This window comes from Mytilus californianus, unplaced genomic scaffold, assembly GCF_021869535.1.
Source record: "Mytilus californianus isolate M0D057914Y unplaced genomic scaffold, xbMytCali1.0.p SCAF_3, whole genome shotgun sequence".
Classification (NCBI taxonomy): domain Eukaryota; kingdom Metazoa; phylum Mollusca; class Bivalvia; order Mytilida; family Mytilidae; genus Mytilus; species Mytilus californianus.
The window spans coordinates 60,027,723-60,041,507 of record NW_026262679.1 but is presented as its reverse complement, the minus strand read 5'-3'; the positions used below and the strand labels follow the sequence as shown (position 1 = coordinate 60,041,507).

The 13,785-nt window shown below is 33.5% G+C and overlaps 1 protein-coding gene across 6 annotated transcripts in view; it reads left to right on the top strand.

Annotated features, from left to right (window-relative positions):
• Window positions 1-5,172, top strand: part of LOC127733079 (DAZ-associated protein 1-like) — a 48,827-nt gene extending 43,655 nt beyond the window's left edge. For 3 of the 6 annotated variants that reach the window (XM_052242359.1, XM_052242360.1, XM_052242358.1), the window contains 3 exons: window positions 2,359-2,505; window positions 3,365-3,448; window positions 4,239-5,172. In XM_052242359.1, the coding sequence (XP_052098319.1) occupies window positions 2,359-2,505; window positions 3,365-3,448; window positions 4,239-4,405 (398 nt within the window). In that variant the 3' untranslated portion in view covers window positions 4,406-5,172. The remainder of the gene's footprint in view (window positions 1-2,358; window positions 2,506-3,364; window positions 3,449-4,238) is intronic. The other 3 variants (XM_052242362.1, XM_052242361.1, XM_052242363.1) reach the window with 3 other exon arrangements.
• Window positions 5,173-13,785: the final 8,613 nt, after the last annotated feature.

Here is a 13,785-nt window from a genome sequence, read left to right as displayed (position 1 = left end):
CCTTGTATTACTTTTTTGGATATTGGGCCCCATTTTTAGATTGGTCTACATTGAGGTCAAAAGGGTCCAAAATTAAACTTTGTTTGATTTCATCAAAAACTGAATGATTGCGGCTGTATGATATGCTGAATCTTATTGTGCATTTAGATTTTTTATTTTGGGCCCTGTTTTCAAATTAGTCCATATTAAGGTTTGAAGGGTCCAAAATTAAACTTTTGATTGATTTCAACTAAAATTAAATTTTTGGTGTTTTTTTATATGCTGAATCTAACCATGTTGTTAGATTTGGATATCAGACCATTCTAGGTAAAATGAATGTCCCATTTCAAATTTTTAAGCTCTTTGACCACATTTATTTTGTGTCAGAAACCTATATTATGCCAAAAATTTGATCACAATCCAAATTCAGACAGTATCAAGCTTGAATATTGTGTCCAAACTTGCCCCAACTGTTCAAGGTTTGACCTCTGCGGTCGTATCAGGCTGCGCTCTGCGAAGCATTTTATTTCTGGTTTGTAATGCCTGCTGATATTGCTCTAATCTTTGTTACATTAGTGTACAAGGTTGGCAAAAAAGCTGTTAATACTAGGGCTGTCAAATACCTCTATGTAACCAGCAAATACTGGCCAATTGAAATTTTGATAGTGTTAACTACAAAAACCAGTCCCTACCTGGTCAGTTGATTGGTAATTGGACAGATATAGTCATAGATCAGAAAATCACTTATTTACTACATTGCATTAGGACAGAAAGTCAATAAAAAAGTTGTTTTATACTAATAGTGTATATTTTAAATGATTAACAGATGGAGTATGCATACACACTGGTTGACCAACTAGGTGACCTTTGACTTGGAAATTTGGAAATGGTTGTGCTTCTCCCAAACTATTTGTATGCCCCCGCAGCTAGGCGAAGGGGGCATAAAGTGTTACCCTTGTCCATCCTTCTTTCTGTCCCATTTTTGTTTCAGCACTCTAACTTGAGTTTTACTCGTCCAAATTTTATGACACTTGAACACAATGCTTAGAATCAAAACTGGCAGACAGAGTTTGAATTTTTGCAGTGAGTCACTTACCGTCCTAGAGTTGTGCCCTTTAAACTTTGGAAAATTGCAATTTTTTCCTTTCCACACTCTAACTGAAGTTCGTTTCATGCAAATTTTATGAAACTCATACACAATGCTAGGAAACAAAACAAGCAAGCTTGAGCGGGTGCATTCGTGTCCTCCAGCACATTCTTCTTTTATTTATAATGCCTGCAGATCAGATTCGTTTTATTTGAATATTAATACTAATGTATAATGATGACTTATTGATCAAGTTTGCCTAATGTAGAGAGAATGCCATGTTCTTTGCAACAACTCTTTGAGAGTCTGTAGGTGGCCTGTTGCAAGGCTAAATTTCTGTCCCTATCCGATATATCCTCATCTTCTTGTGGCATTCTAAATTTCCCACTCATCATCCAGGACGACCCCTATTGTAAGAACTACCTATTGTATTGATTGTTAATTTGTTGTTGTCCTAAACATGCATGAAATATTTGCCACTGGACTTTAAGCAAACAGCAATCAATCAATCATCTTGATTTGGAAAGTAGTCAAATTTGACCAATGTAATGTAAAAAAAAAAATTTAAATCACTGAATGAGGGATATTAAAATTTTGATGGCATAAAAACATTATGCATACTGTATTAAAGACAGGCATGAAATTCTTTCATACTCTATTTAGGACTTGTTTAATCTGTACTGAACATTTTAATAATATGCCCAAAAAATCTAAATATAGAGGAATGTTTGAACTGACAATATCAATCACCATGAAATTTTAAAAATTGTTATTGAAATACTGTAAATTCAAAACATTTTCCATGGTTTTTAGTAATGCAAATAATGTGACTGGGTGAGTTGCGCAATAAAAAGTTGCATTCTGATATCTGTATGCATATTTTCCTGAAATCGCAATAATTAATGTCGCATTTTTGTCCATTCTTCTAAAATTGCAATAATAAATGCAGGCAATAATTTCTGAATTTACAATAGTGTTGTTGTCTGCCTTCAAACTTCTGGTATGAATCGAAGTATTATTGAAGCTATTCAGTGTATTCCAGATATGTGACTTTGAGACCCCCTACCACCTTCCCAATATCGATTGTGTTCTCCATTTTCCAAATTACATCAAATGGAAAAGTCTTTAAAAATTCAAGTACATAAGATAATGGTTCCTTATTGGTTTCAGTTGTTTTTGTTTTGTTTTGTTTTTTGTTTTTTATCTTTATTGAATTCGTAAACAGTTTTGTTGTAAGACCTGAAGCATTTGTTGTGGACTAAGAAAATAAAATCCATGTATTTTATTTTCAGGTTCTCCACAGCCAGGTCAGCCAGCTTCAGCTCCTGGGGCCCCAGGCTACAGTAGCTATGGTTCATACGGTGGACCACAGACACCAGGGGCAGATCCTTATGGCCAGCCCCAACCAGGGTCACAACCCCCTCATGGTTCAGCACCAGGTATTTTAATGCTTTTTAATGATTCCAACTGAAAGTTTTTTATTTGATATTATTTAAAGATAAACAGGGTATGCATTCTAGCTTAAATAACAAGAGTTTGTGTCAGATGACCAGATTGCTTTCTCTTGCATTAAAATAGATAAATAAATAGAGCTTTAAAAAAAAAATCAAAAATCCCATGCTTATAATTTCGTATGCCAGACGTGTTTCGTCTACAAAAGACTCATCAGTGGCGCTCAAATAGAAAAGTTTAAAGGGCAAATAAAGAACGAAGTTGAAGAGCATTAAGGACCAATGATTCCAAAAGATTTTACCAAATACAGCTTAGGTAATCAATTCCTAAATTTGAATTGCTTGAGGTCATTTAAAAACCGAGAAAATTTAACATGTATTTTTCCACTATTGCAAGTACATTCCAAAACTTTAGACAAAAAATATCCTTTTATAGCATGATTGAATAGCTGAAGGACAAATAAGGGTAAAAGTGTTAGTTAACAATCCTAATGTTAAAATCAAAATAGGTAAACTACAGCATATATATTATTTATTGTGCACAAAAACAATGGAGTTACATTTGATTGCTTGTTAGATTGACCATAAAAGTCAATAACTTTTGTTAACTTGTAAAATCATTGGATTGGTACCACAGGTGGACTTAAAAACCTGTTTAATAAGTTTCTATATTCAAAATAGCTAATAGAGAATTCATGGTTCACCTAACAAACTAGCAAATAACTTGTATGCAACAGTTCAGCTGTTATCCAACAGGTATCATACACTTTTATGGGTGTCTGTTATCATACTCATAGTTATTAATGAATCAAATGATAGTTGGAGTAATTGATGGATGTAATTGTAGGATATGGACACCCTGCTGGTGGTCCACCTTCAGATCCAGGACAGCCTAAGCCTGCTGATTATAGTGGATATGGGTCTTCTTATGGTATGTCTCTGTAGATCTAATATTTATCATTTGGCTTTAAAGTTTTTTAAGATTTGTCTGAGTTTAAATATATACAAAACATTATCACTTTTGCAAGTAAGCTTGGTTAACTACTTCAATTTCTAGACTTGGATTTTATTGCAGAGATGACCAGAATAGATATTTGGTTTCTTTATTTGCATTTCAAAAGAACAGGGAATAACAAATTTACAAAACTTGAAATTTGTTGAATTACTAAGGATTTTCTACCACAGGAATAGATTACCTTAACTGTATTTGGCAAAACCTTTTGGAATTTGGGTCCTCAATGCTCTTCAGCTTCATACTTTATCTGGCATTTTTAACTTTTTTGATTCGAGCATCACTGATGAGTCTTTTGTAGACAAAACTCTTGTCTGGCATACACAATTTTAATCCTGGTATCTATGATGAGTTTCTTTACTAAATTTACTAAATATGTAAGATATATTTTAAAAAGCACAGCCCATATGATGGCCTCCTTTGGTATTTAAATTATTTATTTTTAAAGAATTTGACAATAACTGTTTAAAAGATCAGTTATCTCTGTTCAAAAGGAAGGCATCATTTATAGTTCAAACTGAGTGCTACATGTGTAATACAACCAACTGCTAAGGGTTAAACATACAAACTAGAAGTATATACTTACAGTCAAGTTGGTTTCTGTAATAAGTTTAGTAGACATAAGCTCAATTAAAACAAATAAACTTATGGGTTGAACAGAATAAATGGCCAGCATGGGAACTGACAGTAACATGATTTATTATTACAGGTGGATACGGCGACGCAGGAAATTATGGAGCACCACAGTCTGCCCCAGGATATGGACCTCCAGCAGGTGACAACCCTCACGGAGGGTATGGAAGCCCACCAGGTGGTGGATACCAGAGATCAGGCCCACCATCATCAGCTCCATCATACCATCCATACAGACGATAATCTCAATAAAACAATCAATGTTGTAAATAATTTTTATCATGTCTGCATCAGACTTTTTTATCATGGTTGGACATTAATGTCAAATTTTCATGAAATCAAAATGTCATAGACGTTAATCATTACAGATGGTTTTAAATGGTTTTAAAATCATTGGTAGGAGTATTGAAATATAATTGTTGTTAAGTAATGTTGCGCACAATATAGAATGACATATGTGTCCTATCACAATATAGAATGACATATGTGTCCTATCACAATATAGAATGACATATGTGTCCTATCGACAGTAATAGACAAACGTCTATCTTCATGTTATCAAATGTATATGTGAATTTCATTGTATATGGTATCTGTATTCTTTTTTTTAATTGACATCTAACATGAAACTGGCAGCTATGTTTTAAAGAAAGAACTTGTTTTGAAAAGTAAGACCTCTTTTTACAATAGTAACTTTTTAAGGGTAGGAATGCATATTTTTCTTGCAATAATTAAACACAGAAAGTAAGGGAAATTTGATAAATTCAACATGGTTGTTATTGCACAGATATGCCAAACAAATACATATTAAGTAACCAATAAGACAGGTGCACAGATATCTGTGCTTTAATTCCAATTTTGTTTGAATCATTTAAATTTGACAAAATAAAGTAAAATATCAAAACTGAGAAAATTTTAATATTTATTTGTCATGGATCTAAAAATGTCAATTGTTTAATTACAATGTTCAAATCTGTATGACTTGGGCGTATTAAAATTATAAACATTTATTTCTTGTGTTGGTGTTTAATTATTAGTCTGTTTCCAATTGATGGGACTATATAAATAAGAAGATGTGGTATGAGTGCCAATGAGACAACTCCATCCAAGTCGCAATGTATAAAAAGTTAACAATTATAGGTCAAAGTACGTCCTTCAACACAGAGCCTTGGCTCACACCTGACTGCAAGCTATAAAGGGCCCCAAAATGACTAGTGTAAAACAATTCAAACAGGAAAACCAAGTCTAATCTATATAAAAAAAAACCAAAAACACCTATGAACCACACCAACACACGACAACCACTGAACAACAGGCTCCTGACTAAGAACAGGTGCATAAAAATGCATTCTTTGTATGCTCCTTCTTTATAATGCTTCAGTTTATACCGGATTTTGAAATGGAAAACATATCTTTAGTTGTGTTATGGAAATGAAAGTCCAGTTTAATACTAATTTAATACATTTTTGTCTCGCGTTGATGAAGTCGAAAAAGCAAGACTTAGACATGCTGTTTCTGGCGACAGAGCCAACAACAATATGTAAGTATGTGATTAGGTTAGTTTATTAGGAACCACTAGTGTTAGGTCAATTATATTTGGTAGGCGTTGTCACATTTCATTTCCATGGAGATTATTTGGCCCAGTCCCCTCAGTCATGGTCTATTGGCTTTGAAACTTTTGTGGTTAGGTCAGTTTAAGGGGAACCATAAGTGATAGTTCAATGATATTTGGTATGTAGATGTATTAGCATTGGCACATCTTATTCCCATGGAGAATATTAGTCTTCCCCTTCAGTCATGGTCTATTGACTTTGAATGTTTTGCACATAAAAATAAGATGTGGTATAATTGCCAATGAGATAACTCTGCACCAGAGACCAAATGACATAGAAGTTAACAACTATAGGTCACCATACAGCCTTCAACAAGGAGCAAAACCCATACTGCATAGTCAGCTATAAAAGGCCCCAATATGTCAAATGTAAATCAATTCAAACGAGAAAAATAACAGCCTGACTTGTGTAAAAAAACAATGAACGAAATACAAATATGATATACAGCAACAAACTACAACCATTGAATTACAAGCTCCTGACTTGGGGACAGGCACATACAGAATGTGGAGGGGTTAAACATGTTAGCGGGCGCCCAACTCTCCTGCGGTGTAACAGTACAACATATTAACTATAAAAATCAGGCTTAACTCATCAGATCACAAAAACACAGACAGGATATTGTAGGTTATTTATACATCCCTACAACAAAAAAGACACAAGTACAGACCTGAGAGTACTAACAGTTACTGACAGCTAGTTAAAAGCCAATAACTAATAAAATAATCCTGTATCTAAGACTAAAGTATAAATCAGCACACATCCAACATCCAATGGATTTAGTGTAAAAATTTCTCTTAACAGTCAGAGAAAAACATGACCTTGTGCAATGCCAAAATACAGGTATCGACAGATTGTAGAACCGTGAATGTGTATATGTACTAGTATATGTATATATAACAATAACACTAGTTTGGTTTTAATTTACTAATAACAAAATCAATATCTATACCAAGAAAAACAATATTCAAAGATCTAATTACAGTGTTGAATCGGTAACCTTTTAGAATAAGTTTATTTAAAGGATCGAATAGTTTACCCAGATTGTATCTTAATTTCAAGGCTCGATAAAAATTTGGATGTGCTATCCCGTTCGAAATAAGTTTTCTACAGGTACAGCCAAACTTACAAACCAAATCTTTGTATCTATGCAAGAATTTAGTAAAGTTTTAAGTAATTTGTGGTAACGAAATCCCTGACTTAATAATTTACCAGTAATACATAGATTTAATAAGTTCATTGAAATCCAAAACATCACTACAGACATGGCAATAGCAAACGAGTTGTGAAATATAAACATCATAAGATGGTGCCAAAGGAACCTCACCATCCAAAAAATTAACAATTGGGAAAGAAAAATCGTCCCTTTTGTCTTTAAATTTTAGTGTAGAGTTTCTCGTAAAATTAAATATCTAAATCTAAGAAAGGACAGTTATTACCGTTCGTATTTGATTTGTTTAAAGTAAGTTTCTCGGGTAAGTTTCGGCAGTATAGTTAGAGAATTCTTGATTATCTAACGATAAATATCATCAAGATAATGATAAGTGTTGTTGAACTTATCACTTAAATGCAATTTAGACGGGGTTTTACTGAGTTTGGTCATAAACTGTGATTCATAACAGAATAAGAACAAGTCTGCTATTAAAGGGGTGCAGTTGGTGTCCATAGGAATACCTACAACCTGTCGATACACTTTATTGCCGAAACGTACATAAATGTTATCAAGGAGAAAATTAACTGCTTCAATTATCTCATCTTACCTCCAGTAAGTATTTCTGGCATATCTACCTTTCTCATTAGAGAAGAAGGCTTTAATTTAGATTTTTCTAACAAGCATTTAATTAAATAGGAAAATTTTTTTTCGATAAGATTGTGTGGAAGTGTAGTGTAAAGATGTGAAAATCCAAAACTGTCAGCAGAATCAAACGGACCACCAAAAACACATAATTTATCTAAAACATCAAAAGAATTTTTTACACTCCAAAAATAGTTAATTCCACTATTTTCATATGTTTTATTACAATAGATAATGATAAGTTATTTGATAGTAGTTAAGGAACTAGTTAAAAGCATTGAAAGATTAGTTGTAGGAAACTTACTAGAGGCCAAGATGAAACGAAATTTGACGTGTTTTTTGTGTAGTTTAGGTAACCAATACATAGTAGGGACCTTCAAATGTTCAGAAGGGGCCTTAAGCTGTAATGTGGTTATAATATAATTGTTTACTATAATATGATAGTTTACATCTGAAAAGTTTGTGATTAGATCATTATAAGATGAACCACTAATGCTAAGTCAATGATATTTGGTATGCATATGTATTGGCAGTTGCATTTCTCATTTCCATGGAGATTATATGGCCTGTCCCCTCGTCATGGTTCATTGACTAAAATTTTTACATAGTTAATAAATTAAAGTTTGTGAAGTCTATGGTTTTTGGTATATAGTCTTGGGGCTGTTCCATTAAAACATACATGTACCCAGGGAAGGCACTTTAAAAATTGAGTAACCACCTATAGAGGCAAATTAAAATTTCACTTACATTTCCACTACTGTTAAAGTACTTTTATTCGTGGGGTACCGATTTTCGTGGTTTTCGTGGATGGCTTTATCCACGAATTTAACTGTCCAACGAAATATAATAACTGTTGTCCAATTCCAGACATGGAAAGATCCCCATGTAGGTTTGATTACATGGATACGGTCATATAAACCAACGTACTATGAACTAAATATACATTTTTTTTGTACAACTTCAGACCGGATTTTACCCATTTAATCTTTAAAAAATCTAAAATGTTCGACTGTTAACATTTTATGTCTCATGAGAAATAATTTTTGATCGATGAAAGTCAGATTTCCGGTGATGATATGCGATAATGAAATGTTCCTTTTTTCATAATTCTCATACGGAAAAAAATACTGATTTCATTTTGGGCTTGCTTTTTTATGTCATAATAATTGATTCTTCAATTCAAAATATTATGAATTTGTTAGTAATGAAGGAAGAACAAGTGAGTGAAAATGAACACCTTATTTAACAATGCCCCCCAAATCATTATAAAACAACATATGATTTATATCACGAATATTCGATTCTGAAGTCTTCAAATTCGTCATTCGATTTTTTTCTTCAGAAAACTAAAATCCACGAATTTAAGAACCCACGAACATGTAACTTGTAACATGTAACGAAAATTGATACCCACGAATAAAAATACTTTTACAGTATGCAAAAACATAGATGACACCCACCCATAGTTGAGATTTGGAAGTGCCTTCCCTGGCTGGGTCCCATTTATGTTTTTATGGAACAGCCCTTATAAGCATTGACATCTCTCATTTCCATGGAGGTTATTAAGCTCTGCACCTTAAGTCATGATTCATTGACTTTGAATGAATGGCATAGTTTTTATACGACCGCAAAAAAAAATTTTGTGGTCGTATATTGGTATGACGTTGGCGTCGTCGTCGTCGTCGTCGTTGTCCGAAGACACATTAGTTTTCGCACTCTAACTTTTGAGGAATTAGGGGCCAAAAATAAGCGGTGTATGGATCTCTCTGACATTGTACCACAAGGTTCCATATCACAAAGGAAAGGCTGGAATTGATTTTGGGGGTAATTGCCTCAAAATTTTAGGAATTAGGGGCCAAAAAGGGGCAAAAAACAAGCATTTTTCTAGTTTCATGACAATAACTTGTGTGTAAGTGTTTGGATATTTCTGAAATTGTACTACAAGGTTCCATATCACAAAGGGAAAGCTGGAATTGAGTTTGGGGGTAATTGCCCGAAACGTTTAGGAATTGGGGGCCAAAAAGGGGCCAAAAATAAGCATTTTTCTAGTTTCCAGACAATAACATGTGTTCAAGTGTATGGATCTCTCTGAAATTGTACTGCAAGGTACCATACCACAAAGGAAAGGCTGGGATTGATGATGGGGGTAATTGCCTCAATATTTTAGGAATTAAGGGCCAAAAAGGGGCAAAAAACAAGCATTTTTCTAGTTTCAGGACAATAACTTGTGTGTAAGTGTATGGATCTTTCTGAAATTGTACTACAAGGTTCCATATCACAAAGGGAAAGCTGGGTTTGAGTTTGGGGGTAATTGCCCTAAACGTTTAGGAATTTGGGGCCAAAAAGGGGCAAAAAAACACATTTTTCTAGTTTCCAGACAATAACTTGTGTTCAAGTGTATGGATCTCTCTGAATTTGTACTGCAAGGTACCATACCACAAAGGGAAGGCTGGGATTGAGTTTGGGGGTGATGAATCATAAGGGGGTTCAAAAAATTTGGGGGGGGGATTTTGTTTTTCCTTTTTTTTTTTCTTTTAAAATTTTCCATTTTAAGTTGGTTATTTCTGATTTATATTTAAAAGCAAATAATAATGATATGGTAGGAGATACACACCAAACAGGATGTGTAAATTATTATTATATAATAAGTATTGTGCAATAGCAAGAAATTTTCAATTGCACAGTATTGCACAATAGCAAGAAATCTTCAATTGCACAGTATTGCGCAATAGCAAGAAATCTTCAATTGCACAGTATTGCGCAATAGCAAGAAATATCCAATAGCACAATATTGTGCAATATGCTGAATCTAACCGTGTATTAAGTTTTTGGATTTTGGGCCCCGTTTTTAAATTGGTCCACATTGTGGTCCAAAGGTTCCAAAATTAAACTTTGTTTGATTTCATCAAAAATTGAATTCTTGGGGTTCTTTGATATGCCGAATCTAACCGTGTATTTAGATTCTTAATTTTTGGTTCCGTTTTCAAATTGGTCTACATTAAGGTCCAAAGGGTCCAAAATTAAACTTAGTTTGATTTTAACAAAAATTGAATTCTTAGGGTTCTTTGATATGCTGAATCTAAACATGTATTTAGATTTTTGATTATGGGCCCAGTTTTCAAGTTGGTCCAAATCGGGGTCCAAAATTAAACTTTGTTTGATTTCAACAAAAATTGAATATATGGGGTTCTTTGATATGCTGAATCTAACCATGTATTTAGATTTTTGATTTTTGGGCCCCATTATCAACTTTGTCCACATTGAGGTCAAAAGGGTCCAAAATGAAACTTTGTTTGATTTCATAAAAAATTGAATTCTTGGGGTTCTTTGATATGCTGAATCTAACCATGTATTTAGATTTTGGATATTGGACCATAATAGGTGAATGTCCAATTTAAAATTTTTAAGTTCTTAGACCACATTCACTTTGTGTCAGAAACCTATGCTGTGTCAAATATTTAATCACAATCCAAATTCAGAGCTGTATCAAGCTTAAATGTTGTGTCCATACTTGCCCCAACTGTTCAGGGTTCGACCTCTGCGGTCGTACCAAGCTGCGCCCTGCGGAGCATTTTATTAAATATTGCTATTTTAATTTCGACACTCGCCTCATACTATCAAAATTGCAAAACACAAGACATATCTCTATGTCAACAGTTTATTTAAACAAGAATTTGTTGTCTTAATATAAGGTACCGAATAAAACAAGTATTGCTATTTTAGGGAATGTTTATTTATTTATTAAAGCAATCTCAATATACCTTCTGAGTTTTCTCTCACAAACATTTTTGAGCTCATACATCATGCCTAAAAATACCATTGGCAGTTTATATCTGCAAACATGCCTGAACTTATAGTCATCCTTCCCCATTTAAATTCAACTTATATTTGTGGTTAGTTTGTTCACATTGACATAGTCTTGTAAAGTTTAAATTTATAGACCAGCAAAGGAAAATATGTATATGTCACGATGGATTTTTATCATTGAACAACAGTCGGTTAATAAATGTAACATTCGAATTCGTTATATTGATGCAGGGACCTCAGTCAAGATTTGAGAAAGAGAAACTAGAATATTTATTTGAAATGTGGGTGGAATATTAGTTAGGTTAGATTACAAGAGCTATATTTGTTCATTACCTAAGCTTCAGATATCAAGCGAAAACTGACCTGTGATGACTATACGTGTCTTTATGCCCTCAGAATGTTTACTTTTAGCTATATATAACTATATCAATATGCTCTGAAATGACTTTTAAACACGAATGTCCTATGAACGACTATTGTATTAAACTTTTAACCACAATGAAAAATATGACTTAACTCTTCCAGGTCAACCCTTCCGGTCCTAAGCCCGGATAAAATAGGAGGGAAGTCATCAGAAGCAAATATTGTAAAAGCGCAAATGTGTCATCTAAAAAGCGCAAGTGTCCTTTTTCAAAAAGCGTAAATGTCCTATAAATTGAAGCGTAAATGTCCATTAAAAAAGCGCAAATGTCCTATGAAAAAGCGCAATCGTCCCGCGCCGCCCATGGTATAATTGAATGAGTTTTTATTGTCCACTATTGAGTGACAGGCGTTCTATCTATCTAGATTTCTTAAGTCTCAATAAAACATCCGCCACTTAATTACGCATAGAAGAAACGGGTTCAATTTTATCATGATAATTTGAGTTAAAAATACAATCTAGTTTAATATGATGATCTTTAACAAGGTGATGACGTTTTTAAAGGTATTTTTAAACACTGTATACACCGATCAGTGCATTATAGAATTAACATTTTAACAACAATGGCTATATTTATTAAAAGGAATCCTGCATTTGTCATGTAAACGTAAGGATAAGAAAAAATTAACAAGAGATATGTCATGTGGAATTTCGGTTTGTTAGACTTGTCTATAGTTGAACTTTGACGTTCATAGTAACCTCCATGTGTTCAGTGTAGAACTATATGGTACAGTAAGGTGACAGTAGTTTACAAGTAAGCAATCTTGATAATCGATTTAAAGACAAGTTAATTTTAAAAAAAAATAACTGAGGGAATGGCATGACCTACAAAAGGAGCAAGACATGATGCATTGATGGGGTAAGCGTCTCCTGCTATGGATGCATCACCGACCATGCGAATCCTCACAGTCAAAATGTCACAATAGTTATCAAAGGTACCAGGATTATAATTTAATACGCCAGACGCGCGTTTCGTCTACACAAGACTCATCAGTGACGCTCAGATCAAAATAGTTATAAAGCCAAACAAGTACAATGTTGAAGAGCATTGAGGACTCAAAATTCCAAAAAGGATTTGGAAATAATCGGTTAGTTCGCGGATCAGAAGATTATACTGACATCTGAAGATCTAAGACTGAAAAAATGTTGCTAACGAATTTCACTATCAAAATGTGCAATTTTGTGTCGCTGATATCTAGTCTGTACAAAATCATTCCTGGGATAGAATGTGACTGTCAATGAGACAAATATGCTGTATTTTGTTTTCATTTATTATTATTCCTGAACATGTCCTCTAGGTTAGAATTCACACTTTGGACATTTTACTTCAACAGAAAAGAAGGGATGAGTACCAACAATACTAGCTTAAAACCAACATTTGTTGATATGTGTGTGCTCCAATTAACTATCTTGTCAAGAGTTTTCAAAGCCTCAGTTTTTGAGAAAAGACGGCTTCATGCCGTCAATTCCCTATAGGGTTGACCAGAATTTATACTTTCCAAGCCTCTCACGTCAACAATTTTGTGTTTTATAGTTCGAAACACCTCAAAATTTCATACTGATTTGATGAGAAGGAGATAAACAAATGAACAGACTGACTTTAAACACCGTGTTACACATTTCCCTTTTGTTTCTCGTGAAATTATCATATCTCGAGCCCTCCCTTTCACTTTTAACTTTTCTTTTTCCTAAGAGCACTGTATCTAGAAAATACATTATTGCCTCTCAGTGGAGAAATTTTGAGGTTTTGTTTCTTTCGCATGATTTATTAAACCATTCAACTAATTTGTAAACTTAATGAATACTTTTTGAACTTCAGTATTTGTTTTGAATAAAAAGATAAAGGGCATTGTAAAGATTATTAACTAATGCTAAAATTGACAGTATAAGTGCTTTATTTCGAACCTGAATAAACATTTCCAATGATGTTGTCTGTGAACCTAATAGAGAGTATTAAAACTATTCATATATATATATTATACTGATA